General features: G+C 38.7%; 1 protein-coding gene across 1 annotated transcript in view; it reads right to left on the bottom strand.

Moving 5' to 3' along the window:
• Positions 1-11,976: 11,976 nt before the first annotated feature.
• Positions 11,977-16,857, bottom strand: part of Cfap91 (cilia and flagella associated protein 91) — a 56,130-nt gene continuing 51,249 nt past the window's right edge. Inside the window, exons 17-18 of the mRNA XM_003469223.5 lie at positions 15,113-15,274; positions 11,977-12,605 (exon numbers count right to left, since the gene is read on the bottom strand). Of these exons, the coding sequence (XP_003469271.2) occupies positions 15,114-15,274 (161 nt within the window). The 3' untranslated portion in view covers positions 11,977-12,605; position 15,113. The remainder of the gene's footprint in view (positions 12,606-15,112; positions 15,275-16,857) is intronic.

Raw genomic sequence — 16,857 nt, 5'->3', positions numbered from 1 at the left:
AAACAAACTTTTCCTTCCTTCATTTTGGGCATCAAGTCATTCATCTCAGTAACAAGACTAAAGTAACAAAGGCAGAATTTGATACCATGGAGTGGGATTGTTGCTGTAACTATCTGACCATGCCAAACATTGAGACGATGGCATGGCCATTGTTGGGGGCTTTTAGCCAGATTTATGTTGCAAAAAAAGCCCAGCAGAGTGATTTTAAACTATCTGAGTTTGGGCAGAAAACTGTGGACTGTAAAGATAAGAGTTGAGATCTCAATTGCTGAAAGGAAACAGGAAACTATAGAAGATGGCCTGCGGGTATCACAGGAAGAGGCAGCAGGTCTCCACCCTTTGAGGCCTCAAAACTGCGAAAGTGAAAGACTTTGCTTGGAGGAGAAAGCTGCAGAGTACCATGCTGCAGAGTGGTGGCAGAGGTGCCAAAGTGGAGGAGGCTATACCAGGCTCCAGAATGGTGGTGACAGAGAATCTGTGCCTCACAATCAAGATCGGAGTGCTCAGCAATTCAGGCACTCAACTCCTACAGCCAAGAAACAGGAAAGCCCGGCTACTGCACCAGCTGGTAGCAGACGTTGGCCACATCCACATGGTGCTGGTTTTAAGCACATGCAGAATACACAAGTTCTGAGGTTAAAGGCTTGGGAAGCCAGGCAGTGTGCCCGAGAGGACAGTGTCTGAAGCTGTGAGTATGATGCCAAAGGTGCGATGGAAAACCCACAAGTCTGGAAAAACCTCTAAGGAAGCCTGCAAGGGGCAAGCAACATGGGCCTAAGAGAGAAGCTATGGGACCTAAAACTACTGGAAGTGCCACGGAGTGGAGTCAGTCAAGCTTTTTGGAGCTCACAACCAGATTGCTTCAGATGCTGAGTATGGAACTTCAGGATTTATTTGCCCTGCTGGATTTAGGACTTGTTTTGGTTCCAATCCTTTGTATCCCTGTTTATACCTTTGGGAATGGGAATGTTTATCTTGTGCCATCGCATGTTGGAAGTGTTTAACTTTGTTTTCATTTGTACAGGGCGTGTACATTTGCAGCTAAGGTTTACTTTACATCTTGGAGGAGACGTGGGACTTGAGTGTTTTCAGCAATGCTGAAACTGTTAGGACTTTGGCAACTCTTGGAGATGGGCTAAATGTCTTTTGCATAAAGAATGCACATGAGTCTTTGGGGCCCAGGGGTGGAATGTTATGGTTTGTGTCTAGGTGTCCCCTCAAGCCTCATGCACTCATGGAGATGGTTGAATCTAGTGTTTGTGATTGGTTCATTGTCTAGTACTGGGATTGGCGGTGTGAGTGCTGCACACATCCAGGGCAGGTAGATGACATACAATATAGGGGAGGGAAGGAGACATGCTTTTCCCCTTTTGTACTTTTGCTGTTGTTGCTTGAGACCACCATGAATAGTTGCCACTTAGCCACACAACCTTGCTTTGGAGCTAACTGAGTATGGACTGAAGCCTCCAAAAACTGTGAGCTAAATAAATCTTTCCTTCCTTCATTTTAGGCATCAAGTATTTTGTCTCAGCAATAAGAGAAAAGTAACCAAGATAGAATTTGATTGCTGTGGTTTAAAAACTAGTGGTCAACTTAACACCTACTGAATTAAGTCAGCATGGTACTGAGTGTAGATGTCCCACCTGAGAAAAGTTGCCAGCATAAAAGGAGACATGGAGAGGAAGAGTGACATGTTGTAGGTTCTCCTAAGTGCTGTTGTTTGGAGCCATTGGTTCTGGAGGAGCTTGTCATGGCTAGCTTCCTTCGTATGAATTCAACAATTATCATTGGAGGAGCTTGGGACCTTGTTGCAGAGGATGGCTGCAGTTCACTTTGGGGAGCTCTGGTCCTTCCTTATATTGAACATCACTTTCTGGTTCCAGAGAGGAAGATAGATACGTGCTGTTTAATCTCCAGGAGAAGTTTGTCACACTGGTTTAATAATATGTACTTGACAGTTCTCATCATTGGAGGAGCTCAGGACCTCACCGTCACTGAGGATGGCTATGGTACTTTTCGAGGGAGGCCTGGTCTTTACTTTGAGCCTTACTTTTTGACTCCAGTGCAGAATCTTCAGCCTGATAGTATAGATCCTTCACCCCACCAGCATAGACTTTCTAGCTTCCACCACTGACCTCTGGGGCTTCCCAGAGCAGATCCATAAAACAAACTTGCATGAATCACTGTGGGCTGTAGACCTCCAGCTGAACTCATGGGAGGCATTGTCATGGGCTCTAGGTCTTCAGCTGGACTCATGCAGGACACTTCTGTGGGATCCAGGCCTTCAGCTGGATTTTTTTGGGTCTTTAGTGCTGTGGCAGATTTCCTGCACTTTCTTGCATTTAACTCTAGGTGACCATCACAAAATATTATAAATTCTGTGTCCTGTATGTAATTGTTGTCCTTGCAACCTCTAACTATAATACTTACCCCTAGGGAGAGTAGCACTCATACTCAGAACTATGCCAAACCAATCACACCCTTAATCTCAGCATCATATACTCTAGGTCCAGCCACCTCTGAAAAAAGTCCTCACCTATAATTCCACGCAGCTTTCAAGGGACATTTAGACACAAACTGTAACAGTACTCATAGTGTAACTGAGTCTCTTTCCATTTTACTTTGACTTAATTTACAACCTTATCTCATTGTCTTTGTTGGAAAAGATTGTATATACTTATGCACAACATGCTATTTTGGATGATGTATACATTGTAGAATGGTTCAACTGAACTGATTAATGTGCAGTATTCACACACTTAGCATTTTGGTAGTAAGAATACTTACATTTTTCTCTCAGTGATATTCAAACCAAAATAATTATTGTTATCTAAAGCCACTATGTTGGACAATGAATTTCTTAGATAATTCTTCCTATGTCACTGAAAAAATTTTCTTTTTTTGATACTGAGGATCTAATTCACAACCTTGTGCTTGCCAGGCAAGCCCTTGTACCACTGAGGTATATCCCCAGCCCGGGAACTTTTTATTTGCTTGACAAAAATCCCTTCAGTTCTTACCACTGTCCCTGGTAGCCACCTTTCTACTGTCTACTTCTATGAGCTCAACTTCTTTAGATATCACAAGATCATACACATATAGTTTTTGCCTGGCTCATGACATTATTTTGGTGTTTCTGTGTCTGGCTTATTTCATGCAGTGCAATACCCTCTAGATTTAGCATCTGTCAGGCTGAAGCAGGAGGAAGCAGCAGCCTTCAAGGCAAGGCTGGGCTACATAAGTGAGTTCAAGGGCATAGCAAGATCCTGTCTCAAAAATATTGGATATCTTCTTTATTTATTCATGCAATAATGAACACTTAGGATTATTCTGTATCTTTTGAGATACTGTTGTGATGTGTGATCTCTTCATACTGACTATCTCCTTTGGATGCCTATCAGCAGGGGGCTGCTGGATTCTATGGTGGTTCTGGTTTCAGTGTTGTGAGGAGTCCCTGCTGTTCCCCACAGTGGCTGCACTAATTCACATTCCCACCAACGGTCTGGCAAGGTCCCCTTTCCTTTTCTCATGTCCTCTCCAACACTCAGCATCTTTCGTATTCTTTATGCAGGTCATCATCAGGTGTGAGATGCCATCTCATTAGGGTTAAAATCTGCATTTCTCTAATGACTACCAATGTTGAGACTTTTTTCCCTATATCTATTGGTCAGTGGCATATTTTCTTTTGAGAAATTTATAAGTTGCACTATTTGTTTTCTTGATATTGATTTAAGTTGTGTGTATACCCTGGATATTAACGTCTTATCAGATGTGGGGTTTGTAAATATTTTCTTCTAATCTGTTGCTTATTTTTTTTCTGCACAGAAACTTTTTAGTTTGAAGTTATCTAAGTTGTCTGTTTTTCCTGTGTGTGTGTGTTTTGTTTTGTTTTTCCTTTTGTTGCCTGAACTTTTGGGGTCAAACCTCTTCAAAATTACTTTACCAATCAATGTCAAGAAGCTTTCCCTTATGTCTTCTTCTGATAGTTTTATAATTCTGAATTTATAATTATCAGAATTCATAATTCTGATAGTTTTATAATTTAATCCCTTTTGAGTTAGTGTTTTGTATAGTGTAAGATAAGGCTCTCATTCCATTCTTCTACCTATAGGGATCTGGTTTTCTCAACATCATTTAATGAAGACATTGTCCTTCTTCCAGTGAGTCTTCCTAGCAACTCTGTGGAAAACCCATTGACTATAAATGTGTTTGTTTATCACTGGGTTCTGTGTTCTGTTTCACTGGTTTTGTGTCTTTTTTTCCCAGTACTATGCTGTTTTGATTATTACTGCTTTGCAATAGATTTTGAAGTCAGGTAGTCTTTTTGCTTAAGATTTACTTTAATTATTTGGCATCTGTTATGGTCTCACTCAAATTTTAGGGTTTATTTTTCTATTTCTGTGGAAGAATGTCATTGACATTTTGATAAAGATATTGAATCTGTAGCTCATTTGAACAGCGTATTAGTCAGTTTTCCATTACTGTGGCAGAATACCCAAGATAATCAACTTAAAAAGATGAAAGGTTTATATTGCCTTGTGATTTCAATTCACATTTGGTTGGCCCTATTGGTTTTGGGCCTTTTGGTGAGGAGTATACCATGGCAGCAGCATGTGGCTGAGGAAACTGCTCATCTCCTGGCAGCCAGGAAGCCAGGGAAGAGACAGGGTCCCAATGTCTTACTCCAATAATGTCATGAGCTGGAGACCAAGCTGTTAACATACGGGATTTTGAAGCAGACTCTGTGGAGTTGAGAAGGGGCTCTGAGATTAGGGATAGAGAGGACAGTCAGGAGAGAAAGCAGAAGTAAATATGTAAAGTGGAAATGCAGCAATTCTTCAAGACAAGTGTATCATTATGCATTCCAAACATATAGTATTGAAAAATTTTTAAAAATTAGGTTTTGAGGGAAACTTACCCAAAGTACAACATGTGGTATGGACATTTTAACAATATTAATTTTGTCAATCCATGAATACATAATATCTTTCCATTTATTTATGTCTTCTTCAATTCTTTCATCAATGTTTTATTGAACTCAGTGTACAAGTCTTTTCACCTTGGTTAAATTTATTCCTATTTTATTTTTGTTTTGAAGCTATTCCAAATGAGATGTTTAAAATTTTCTGTTTTGGATAGTTTATTGTTAGCATATAGGAGTGATGCTAAATTTTTGTTAATATTGTCTTCTGCAGCTTTACTAAATGTTCTAACAGTTGTGTGTGTGTGTGTGTGTGTGTGTGTGTGTGTGTGTGTGTACAGTCTTTAGGGTTTTCCATATACAAAATCATGTCATCTCTAAACAAGGACAATTATCTTCATTTCTTCTAACTCAGATACATTTTATTTCTTTTTCTTGCCTAACTGTTGTGCAATGGGCTTGCAATGAGTAGACATGATTGTGTGTTGGGAGTTGTTGACAGGGAACTGAACACTCACTCATGCAGGGTTGCTGCATTGCTGGGGACACCTGAGGACACCTGGCTCCAACTCCAGTTAACTCCATAAAGGCTGTAGCTGCAAGCATTTCACTCCTGTAGTGAAATGCAACATGGAGATCTCCTCATAAGATAGTTCTCCTAAATTAGACATAATTTCTTACCCAACAAAGTCCTTGAACCACTCCCAAGGTCTGTTCAATTTCCTGCATTTCCACTCTAACCCCTTCCTTGAATACTAAATAAATCCTTATCTTAGCCCTCAGTCTCAAATTCCTCAGAAGAGTTTTGATTCTCCTGGAGCCCTAAAATCATACCACTTATCTTATTTATTTAAGCCTTCACCATACACTCATTTGGGAGATTGGGGATCTAGGCCAGGTCCCTGATAACTGTGGACATCAGAAACTGTTTCTCATTTCTGATCTTGGAAGAAAAGATTCTAGTTTTTCACTAGTATAATGTTAGTTGGGGTTATCATATGTGCCTTTTATTGTGCTGATATACATTCTTTATATATGTAATTTGTAAGAGATTTTTAATGAAAGGATGTTGAATTTTTTTGAACACTTCTTGATCTTGTTGAGATGATTATAATGATGAAGAGACTTTTAGTCTCTTACTAAGGCATGCTGCATTCATGGGTTTGTGTGTATTGAACCATTTTTGCATTCCTGAGATGAAGCCTGCTTGACCATGGCGAATGATCCTTTCAGGCTGCTGTTGAATTTAGTTTGAAGTATATTTTTAAGTGTTTTTGTATTTATGCCCATCAGAGTTATTGGCTGGTAATTTTTTTTCTTACAGTATCCTTGTCTGATTTTGAAATAAAGGTAAGGCTGGCTTTGTAAAAGGAATTTGGAAGTATTTTTTTCTTCTTCAGTTTTTTGGAAGACTGAGAAAATTTGGCATTCGTTCTGTAACTGTTTGGTGGAATTCTGCAGTGAAGCCTGGGCTCTTCTTTGTTGAGAGACTTTCATCACTGTTTCATTTCCTTACTTATTAGTGATCTGTTCAGATTTCCTCTAACTTTATGATTTATTTAGTTGTGACAGGCTTCATGTGTCAAGTAATTTGCCCATTTTTTCTCAAATCATGTTGTTTAATTTCCGGGTAATTTTGAACTTTCTGAAATTCCTTCTGTTATTGATTTCCAGTTTATGTAACTGCGACTGAAAAGATATTTGATATGATTCCACTGTCTTCAATTTGTTAAGATTTGTTTTGTGGGGTGGGCCACAGAAACTGCCTGGAAAGTGTGAGGTCTGAGTTCAATTCCCAGTACCACACAAAAAAATTTTGTTTTGTGGCATAACATAGGATTTATCCTAGAGAATGATCTGCTCGTGATAGTGAAGAATGTGTCCTGCAGCTGTTAGAATGTTCTGCATGTGCCTCTTAGATCTATTTGATTGTCCAACTTTTTGGCTTACCTGTACAGCACTGAGTGAAGAGGAATTGTCTTGGATTGCATTTAAACATGTAATATAGAGACACACCAGACATGCCGCATAGGCCCATTGATTGCCGTCTGGGATGCTTGCTTTCCACAAGTAATCAACACAGGCCAGGAGACGCAGGTAACCACAACCTGTGCCCCCAATGACCACCATCAAGGACACTTGCTTGCCACGGGCAGCAAGCATGGGCCTGGACAATCAGCCAGACACACTCATGTGTACCTGCGGCCATTTGGGGAGTTCCAGTGTAGCTGTGGAGGATGAGGAGAAGAAGCAGCCCCAACCCCATGTGCCTGTTTTCAGGAAGCTTTAGTGTAACTGCTTGGGTCTGGAGAAGCCCACCTGTACCCCCCCCCCACCTCCCTGGGAACCTTGGTTCAGAGAAACACAGGTACCTGGCCCATTCCACTACACCATGGATAGGCAGGCAATGCAGGAAGTGCTTAGGATCCCACAATTGGCTCATCCAGAGGAACCCAGGAAAATGTCAAGATGAAGGAGCAAATGGCAATCTCAGATCTCCAGGCCACACAGAACAAGTCTAGGAGACATAGACACAGAAGAAACTGGAAGCCATGCACCTGAAATTTCTGAAATGATAATAAATGAACTCAACAAACAACTTTATGAGGGTATAAAAGTAATCAGATCAGAAATATATCTCATGTAAAAGAAGAAATTACAACCATAATGAAAGAATTGCCAAGCATATCTACAGAGGACATAAATTTTTAAAAAGAGCATAGGAAAATGATGGAAGCCTTGAATGACCAATATAGGAAAGCACTAGAGTGCATGAAACAGATTCAAAGTGATATCCAGAAAATTTAAAACTCCATGGAAAGCTGGCAAAACCACTTGAATGAAACTGAATATATAGACTTTTTGACTTTCAGATATTGAAGACAGGATTGCAGTTAGTGACTATGAAAGGAAAGATGTCTTAAAAATAACAAGGTACCAAGAAATAATTCAATTACTGCAAGATGATGCAAAGAAAAATAATTTAGGATTGGTAGGCAAAAAAGCAAAAAATCAGGAGTTAACACAAATGGCATAAAAAGACTATTTACAGAAGTTATAATGGAAAACTTTCCAAGCATGGAAAAAAGACCTAACATATAGATAAGTGAGGCATGTAGAACTCCAATTATCCATAGCCAAATAAATCTATACCCAGACATATAATAATAATAATAAAGATCTCAGAAATTCAACACAAGAATAGAATGTTAAAAGCTGTTAGAGAAAAGAAAGTGATCATCTATAAAGGAAAACCCATCAGAATCATGGCAAACTTCTCAACACAAACCATCAAGTCAAGAAGAGCTTGAAGTATTTCAAGTCATAAAAGAAAACAACTTCCAACCCAGGTTGATGTATCCTGCAAAACTATCTTTCAAAATTAATGGAGAACTAAGGTACTTCCATGACAAAGAACAACTGCAGGAATTTGTGACCAACAAACCAACCCTACAAAGAGTACTGAAGGATATTATAAAGACACATAAAGATGACAGTTCCAGGAATAGCAGCAGAGTGGGACCGTCAAGCAGGGCTGGCAATTAAACAGAGGGGAAAAACGTAGGGAGCCAATAGCCAGAAAATAGCGTGGCAGAGATGGCCAATAAATGCCAGTTGTAACCATTCATGTAGATGGCCTCAATTCACTAATAAAAAGAAACACAGGCAGAGTGGATCAAGAAACAAGATCCATCAATATGCTGTACACAAGAAACATATTTAACTCAACAGGAAATTCATAGACTGAAAGTCAAAGAAGAGGAAAAATGTTCCATGTGACAGAAAACCAGAAAAAAAAAAGCAAGGATAATTTGCCCCTCAACCACAGAATGGATAAGAAAGATATAATATTCTTATACAATAGAAAGTTGCTCAGCTATAAAGAAGGATACTCTCAAGGCTCTTCTAGGTGAATGGATGCACCTGGAGACCATGTTCATGGATGAAATGGTTCAGATTCACATGGGTAAGCAGCATGTTGTCTCTCTAGTATAAAAACCTGAAGGAATTAGTGGGATCTAACATACAAAAGATACTGTGAAAGTGAAAGGAGAGGAAACGTCTGAAAAGGAAGGCGTAGCCAGATCACCCTCCCTGTGAGCTGGCAGAAGCCACACTGAGTGGGAGCAGCACATCGAGAAGTCACTTCATCCATCTGGCCAGCCACACAAACCATGCGGGGCTCAGGAACACAGAAGCCAGATGCTGGTTCTGGGAAGAGCAATCAAGAAGTCAGATCCTCGTCCTCAGGAGCTGACTGGCACATGCGCTGAAAATCAAGAATTCTCCTCCCTGCCCCCCATAAGCAACCAGCTGGTTTGGAGGACAGGCTGAGTTGATAGCCACCGAGATATAAAAACAACTAAATGCTGGTATTGTTTGATTCACTTTGCAGGCCTAAGGCTGGAAGTCTGAGCATCTGTTAGGAGGATAACAGAATGCAATATAGAAAATGTTGCATTCTTCTGCCTTGTTTTTGAAATCCTATATTGTTCTCACTGTTGTGTTTTGTTCTGATTTATTGTTTTGTTTTATTCAATGTTCTGTTTTGATCAGTTTTATTCTGTTTTGTTTTATTTGATTTTACTATGTCTGATGGACTGGACAACTATTGTGAAGATACAATATACTATGGTAGCCATTGTTGATTTCCTACTAGCCTGCTTCTAAGATCTGTACCATTTTCATTGCTTTTTTGGATTGGCTTTACTCTGTTTGGTTTGATCTTTTTTTTTTTTTTTTTTTATCGGTACCGGGGATCGAACTCACAACTGTCTTCTTGCAAGGCAGGTGCTTATGCCGCTGAGCTAAATCTCCAGCCCCGGATTTTATCTTTTTAAAATAAAAATAAAATAAAATAAAATAGAAAAGTGGTAGCCACTGTTATTTCTCCATTATCTTGTTTTGAAGTCCAGTGTCATTTTCATTGTTTTGTTTTATTGTCTTGTTTTGTTTGATTTTATTATTTTTGATTGTAAAGGCAGCTATTTTGAAGACAACAAGAGGCACTATGTACCCATTGTTGATTTCCTATTATTTTGTTTTGAAATCCTGTATCACTTTCCACTGTTTTGACTGGCTTTATTCTGTTTTATTTTGTTGGGTTTTATCCTCATTAAAATAGAAAAAAATATAGTTAACGTATAAATAATAAAACTTCCTTCTTTGTATTTTACTAAATTATTTTTGTAATACAATACAATAAGCCTAATTTATTAAACTAAATACACAAACTTACACATCTTGTCTTCACAGGCACACACTTCTGTAGGGTGGCTGAAATACTATTGTTGCTAACTACTGTATTTTACTTTCCAGATTGCATAAACACAAGCAACCGTATGTGTGGGTTTCTGTTTGACTCACTGCATTCTGCCCTTCCCCCTCCAGCCTTCTGTGGTCAACTACACAGTCCATGTGCAAGCACCATGCAATCATGTGGTCATAAAACTGATGCTAAAAATCTCATAATAATTTTAAAAGTTTATAATATTCCTTAGGTATGTTTTTTTTTTTTTTAAAATCCTCGGTACCAGGGATTGAACTTACGACTACCTGCTTGCAAGGCAGGTAGGTGCTTATGCTGCTGAGCTAAATCTCCAGCCCCCTTGTTTATATTATTCCTGAGGTTATATTACAAGTAGCTCATGGCTGCATAGGCCCTCAGGTTGACTCATTTGAACACTTGTGTATTTTAAGCCCTTTTGGTTTTCTGTCTGAGTGATCTTTCTGTTCCTGAAAGTAGGTCGCTGAAGTCCTCTGTTCCTTTAGGATTACCGTATATCTCTCCGTCCATGTTTATCAATATTTGTTTTATATATTTAATCGCTCCGACATGGATGTATATGTATTTATATTTGTTATATCCTCTTTTGGGGGGGGTCGAACTCACAACCTTGAGCTTGCCAGGCAGGCACTTGTGCTGCTGAGCTAAACCCCTGGCCCATAATTGGCTCTTGATCTGTTGTTTGTTTTCTAATCCAGTCAGCCACTCTGCTGTCTGACCAGAGAATTTAATCTATTTATATTCAAGCTGATTATTCACGAGTAAAGACTTCTCTTTTTTTGAGACAGGGTCTCGTTATGAGATCAGGCTGAGATACTCATATCCTAGGCAGGCCTTGAACTCTGGCCATCCTGCTGCCTCTGCCTCCCAGGTGCTGGGATTATAGGCGTGTTCCACCATGAATTGTTTTCTGATTGTTTTCTAGCCCCTTGGTTCCCTTCATCTCTCCTGTTGTTTTCCTTTGTGATTAGATGATTTTCTCTAGAAATATGCTTTGATTTCTGCTTTTTCACCTTTTGTATTTCTGATGTTTTTCCTTTGAGATTATCATGATGCTTACAAAAAACATAGATATAACAGGCTATTAAAATCTGGTGACAATATTAATCACATACAAACTCTATATTTTTATCCTCTCCTCCCTAACACTTTATGTTTTTGATGTTGTCATTTGTATCTTTTATACTGAGTTTCTTTAATACATTATTATGGCTGTGATTATTTTTACTGCTCTGCCTTCTTACTAAAGATTTAAGTGATTCATGTACCAACATTATAGTACTAAGAATATTCTGAATCTGTGTACTTACTCTTGTCAGAGAGTTTCATATTTTCATATTCCTAATCATAAAGTGGCATATTACAGAGGTCAGAAAGTCCATAAAACCAGTGTGTAGCCTAGTGAATTAATGCAAGATACTCATGGTTGTAAACACCGCTCAGGTCAAGAAACAATATTCCATAAGCTCCCATTTACCCCTTCCCAAACTCACCCTCTTTCTAATATTCCCCAAAAGTAACTATTCTGATTTTAATGGATTTTTTACTTTTTTTTTGGTCTTTTTCCTTTTTATCGGTACCAGGGATCGAACTCATGACTGCCTGCTTGCAAGGCAGGCGCTTTTGCCGCTGAGCTAAATCCCCAGCCTTTTAATGGATTTTTTAACAGTAATCACTTTTTGCTTTTCATTATATCTTCACCTTCTAGATTTGTATTCCTGAGCTTCACAGTTTAGCTCTGCTCATTTTAAACTTCATACAATCATGCTCACACTACAGATTATTTTTTATTTGACTTATTCTGATACATATTTTATTTATGACACTCATCTATGTTGTTATAGTGAGTTCTACTTCATTAATTTTCATTGTTGTAGAGTAGGGAGTGAGGCTCTTTTTCTGCACAGGGCTGGAAAGTAAACATTTTAGGTTTTATGAGCCAAAATCTATTCATCCAACAGGAGATAAAAGACATTTCCACAAAATGTTTACAGACAAAATACAAAATTTCATGATAATAATCAACTATAGCTTATTGTAGTACAAGTCTACCGATTAGAAGAACATAATTCTTTTGCTTAATTAGTATGCAGGCATCAAAGTTGACTGCAACATTCATCGCCAGCAGCCATGTGTGGTAAGATTTTTCCCAATCTCACATTTGAAAGCACTGCCGATACTCACATCAATCCAGAACGTAAGTCTTTAATTGTGCAATTTGTTACTTGGAAAGCATTTGTGGAATTCTTCTAGAGTCTTTCCTTCATATTTACCTTTTTAGCATGGTGTTACAGTGCTGATTAGTCAATACCAATTGAGAACTAGGTAGGCCTGCCTCCATAAATGGAATCTTAATTATGGAAATTTTCTTTGTACTCATTTCAAGATCTGAAGATGCTGTAAGATATTAATTTAAGATAAAAATCTTATGAAGTCTGCGGCAAAGGCTAATTTCCAAAGTCATTCAGTATTTATAGCAGGATATGTCTATGGTCATGCCACCCTGAACACGCCTGATCTAGTCTGTTAAAACATGGTGTTTTTTTTTTTCTTAGAAATAGTTCAGTCTTGGTCCCTAGCTTAAAAAATCATACTAAAACTTCACCACTCTCAATTAGCCAGTAACGCTGTGGTATGTCAAGTCAGGATATTACAGCTTCTATTTCTGATTACAAAACAAAACAAAAAAATCATGGAACTGACTATAATGAAACATAAAATAGGTGAATATATACCACTGATACAAGCCAGTTAAAGAACACGTGATAGATTCAAACATTCCCCAATGAAAAGAAGGGTGTCTACTAGAAACCTCAAGCAGATATTCTGTCAGAAATTTAGTCTTGCTTTGGGGGACCTCTGGCTTCCAAGCTATCATGCCAGCACACAGATAATTAAAGTTCTGCTGGGTTCTGTTTCTCCTGGCAAAGATCCTCAAGCCTTTGGAAGGCGAATTCCTAGCCTGTGCTCAGACTTGGCCCAATACTCCAAGAGAAGAAACTAGGTAATAGATAGTATCAGATAGGATCAGATCACTTCAGAAAGGCTTTCGTCCTAGGATTTTAATTCATCTTGCTCCCTTTATTTCCACAGGTCTCCAGTGTTTTTTAAAGTGCCTGTTATAATGTGCCCATAATTTTCCCTAATTGTGGTACCAAGAGATGAAGCATCCTACTGACACTAGTAAGGCACAAGCCTGTTTTTCTCATCAATTTCTGTTATTTTTGTTAATGATCTGCTTATTTAGGGGGTCTAATTCAGTGTTTCTTTTTCAATTTCTTTCTTTTTTTTCCCCTTTTTAAGCTTCTTGAAAAGGGTTGTTTAATCTTGTTTTCAGCTTTTCTAATAAATATGGGTTTTGAGGTTTTTTTTTTTTTTTTTTTTTTTTTTTTAACCTTGCAAGTGCGTGGTCTAACTCACGACCACGCACTTGCAAGGCAGGCACTTATGCTGCTGAGCTAAATCCCCAATCCTAATAAATATCTTTAAGGGTACAAATTTTCATGTAAGCTACTTTGGTAGTATTCTGCAAATTTGATGCATGACATTTTGGACTTTTTCAGCTCAAAATATTTTCAAGTTTCTGTATTGATTTTTTTTGTTTAATAGGTTATTTATAAATAGGTTACTAATAGGTTATTTATAGATTATTTATAAATTTATAAATATAAATCTTAATTTCCAAACAGAATGATTTCATCATGGACTCCTAGATTCACATTTTTTAAAATCAGAGAACATACTTTGTGTCATTTCAACTACAGTATTTGAAAATTGAGACTTGTTTTATTACCCAAAAAAGTCAGTTTTTGTAAATGTTCTGTATGTGCTTTCGAAGAAAATGCATTCTGAAATTGCCGGGTGTGGTATTTTATAAATGTCCATTACATTTTCCTAAAATTATGTATCTCAATTATTCCATTACTTTTTTTTTGTCTCCTCAAGCCTCAATGCTTTTCTCCAACAAGACAGCACAAAGAGAACAGAGAAGTAGAAAATGTGCTTCCAGCCTTTCCCTTTCCGTAGAAGTTTACTTTCCTTTCCACTGATTCTAGCTCTGTACCCTGGGTAATCTGATAGATAAGGTGATACGTGTTAATCATGTTACTAAGAAATTTTAACTACTTAGGGTTAAAATGCCTCCTAACTGGTAAACTGTACCTAGAATGGAAGGAATTAAAAACAAGTTATCAATGACTAACAGGAAGCTTATCAGAGATTCTGGCCTGTGGGCTGTGAGATCTGTAAACAAGGGCAGCTCCTATGCCTCTCCAGTACCAATCTCTTTTCCTCATACAGTACTTGAGCTCTGTAAATTGGGGGCCAAAGAAAGTAGTCATGTGTCCTGCATGGTAGGGCAAGAGCTCCTCTGGAAGAAAGGCATCTGATGCTGCCCTGCTAGAAACCATTTCCTATCCTATGCCTTGCTGAGTAAATCCAAGCCAAATACAGGCTATGCTAGTCACATGTGAACATTCAATAGAGCCAGTACCAAGCCCTGGTGGGCACGCAGAGGATGCTGGGTTGAACTAGGGCAGGCTCTGGTCCCCGTGCTGTGCTGATGACTGGCACAGTGCATCAGGGCATACCTTGTTCCCCTCCATCAGAACAAGCTTTTAAAAATAATGCTCACACATTCTGTAGCTTTATCTGTAATCGAGTACAGCTCTATCCTAAAGAACTCGTGGAAAGCACCTAGAGTTCTGATTTCTAGATCCCAAGAGTCCAATCAATGTGGCATCAACTCTAATTGTTTTCAGCAGTAGGTGCCCCAACCTAGATGGCATGGCCAAGGGAAATGGAAAGGCTTCATTTTCTTCAACAAGTGTTCGCGTCACCACAAAGCTGAGCAATGTCATTTCTCTTCCTCTCTCCGCTTCCTTCCTGATGGAAAACAGACTCACCTTAGCTGTCGTCCTCGTTTTCAGTTCCTTCTTCAAGAGTCTTGTCGGGGTCTGAGAGCTCACCTTGCTGTGGCTCAGCAAAGTTCTGCTGGAGCATGGTCTCTGTGTACCCGTGGAGGATCTGATGGGCTGCAAGAATATGCTTCCGCTGTGCATTCCTCACTGTTACGGAGCGACAGAAGAGTTCTTAACGTGAAAGTCTAGATGAAACTTTCCCAAATGCTTTTGAGAGGCTAGTGACAAGGACGATCGTTTGCAAACCATGTGTTTTCTGACTTTGGACTGCTTGGATTAAGTAAAAATTATCTGCTCTGTCTCTTAGGACATCTTCTAAAGGCAAACCAAACCCACAACCTCCTTCTGGCTTCTCCCTCTGTCCACTGTCTTTAGCTCAGTCCGGTTAGTGTCTCCCTTTTGGACTTGCCTCCACCCCACCTCTCAGAGCTCTTCTAAAATGCCTGAATCCTGTCCTTTTGCAAAAGCCAGCTCAAGTCCCAGACCTATAATGGGGTCAATTCACACTTACCCTCTACCATCCCCGCATTTGTATACGTTGTGCAGCATCAAAGCACTTTATGTGAGTTATGTTTCATTTCCTAACTGCATATAAGTGGTTACAAATGACTGATTACCCTAAATGAGACTCTTGTCTCATATTTCTGTTTGAACCTTACTTCCCAATATAAAGGGTTCTATTGCTGGATAATGAATGTCTGAGTTCATGGCTTTAAAAGGTGGTGTTAGCTCCAAACTCTAAGAGTATTTATCTTACTACTGTCAGTTAAACTAAGCCCTTGGAAAGGAAGGGATTGACATCGATGACTATGACCATGATGACAATGACAGTGTAATGATGACAGGAGCAGTCAGCTTTGGTCCTTGCTATATACCAGGCCCCAATTTAAGCAGCTGATATGTAATTACTCATTTAGGTCCCCCACAACCCTAAAACAGAATATTATTAGTAACCCCATTTTCAGAAGTAGGACACACATAGAGAGGCTAAGTTATCCAAAGTCATACAGCTGGTAAATGACAATACGAAGTAATATGGTCTTTTCGCTACTTGGGTCTCAACTGCTTTACGTGACTCAACTCTGAAAGCCATGGGTTTCCGTCACTAATTTGCTTAACTGAAAAATGAGAATAAACTTACAGCTGTCATAAGAAATCAAGATAATGTACATTTTCAAATGCTTAAGTGTACCGCTTAGAATGTATTGTGTATTTAAAATTTGGCAGCTACTGTTACTTTACATCTGTTTTTATGTGTCTCTTTAAGGTCTTTCTGATCCACCACCTTTTAAAAAGAGAAATCTTAAAATGGTCTAAGTACACTTTATGTTAATTTTGGATAAAGAGGAATATATATATAGAGACAGACAATTCCTATTGGGTTCCTGCTGTGTAAGTTCCTTCTCCAAATCTTTCCTCTCAAATACAGGAGGATCTAGTAAATACTAAGCCTACTATTTCCTCATCTTCTTCAATTCTCTGCAGTACAATGGTTTTGAAACAAACTGATCTAACTTTGCATCTGGGAGAAGTAGAAAAGAGTTACACATTTTCTTAAGCATCTAGAAAATAAAGTCATTTTTATAATATAAGGACATACAGAAATCTGTATTACTTCCTTGAAAATGAAACTTCGCTGGTGCAGGCCCTTTTATACACTGCTGATGGGAGTAGGAATTAGAACAATGCTTTTGTGGCACAACTGTGGTAAACTCTGTTGAAAGATAAAA

This window comes from Cavia porcellus, unplaced genomic scaffold, assembly GCF_034190915.1.
Source record: "Cavia porcellus strain 051 isolate PalLab524CR breed Dunkin Hartley unplaced genomic scaffold, mCavPor4.1 scaffold_15, whole genome shotgun sequence".
Classification (NCBI taxonomy): Eukaryota; Metazoa; Chordata; class Mammalia; order Rodentia; family Caviidae; genus Cavia; species Cavia porcellus.
Note: the sequence above shows the minus strand (reverse complement) of the source record. Positions and strands in the feature narration are given on the sequence as shown.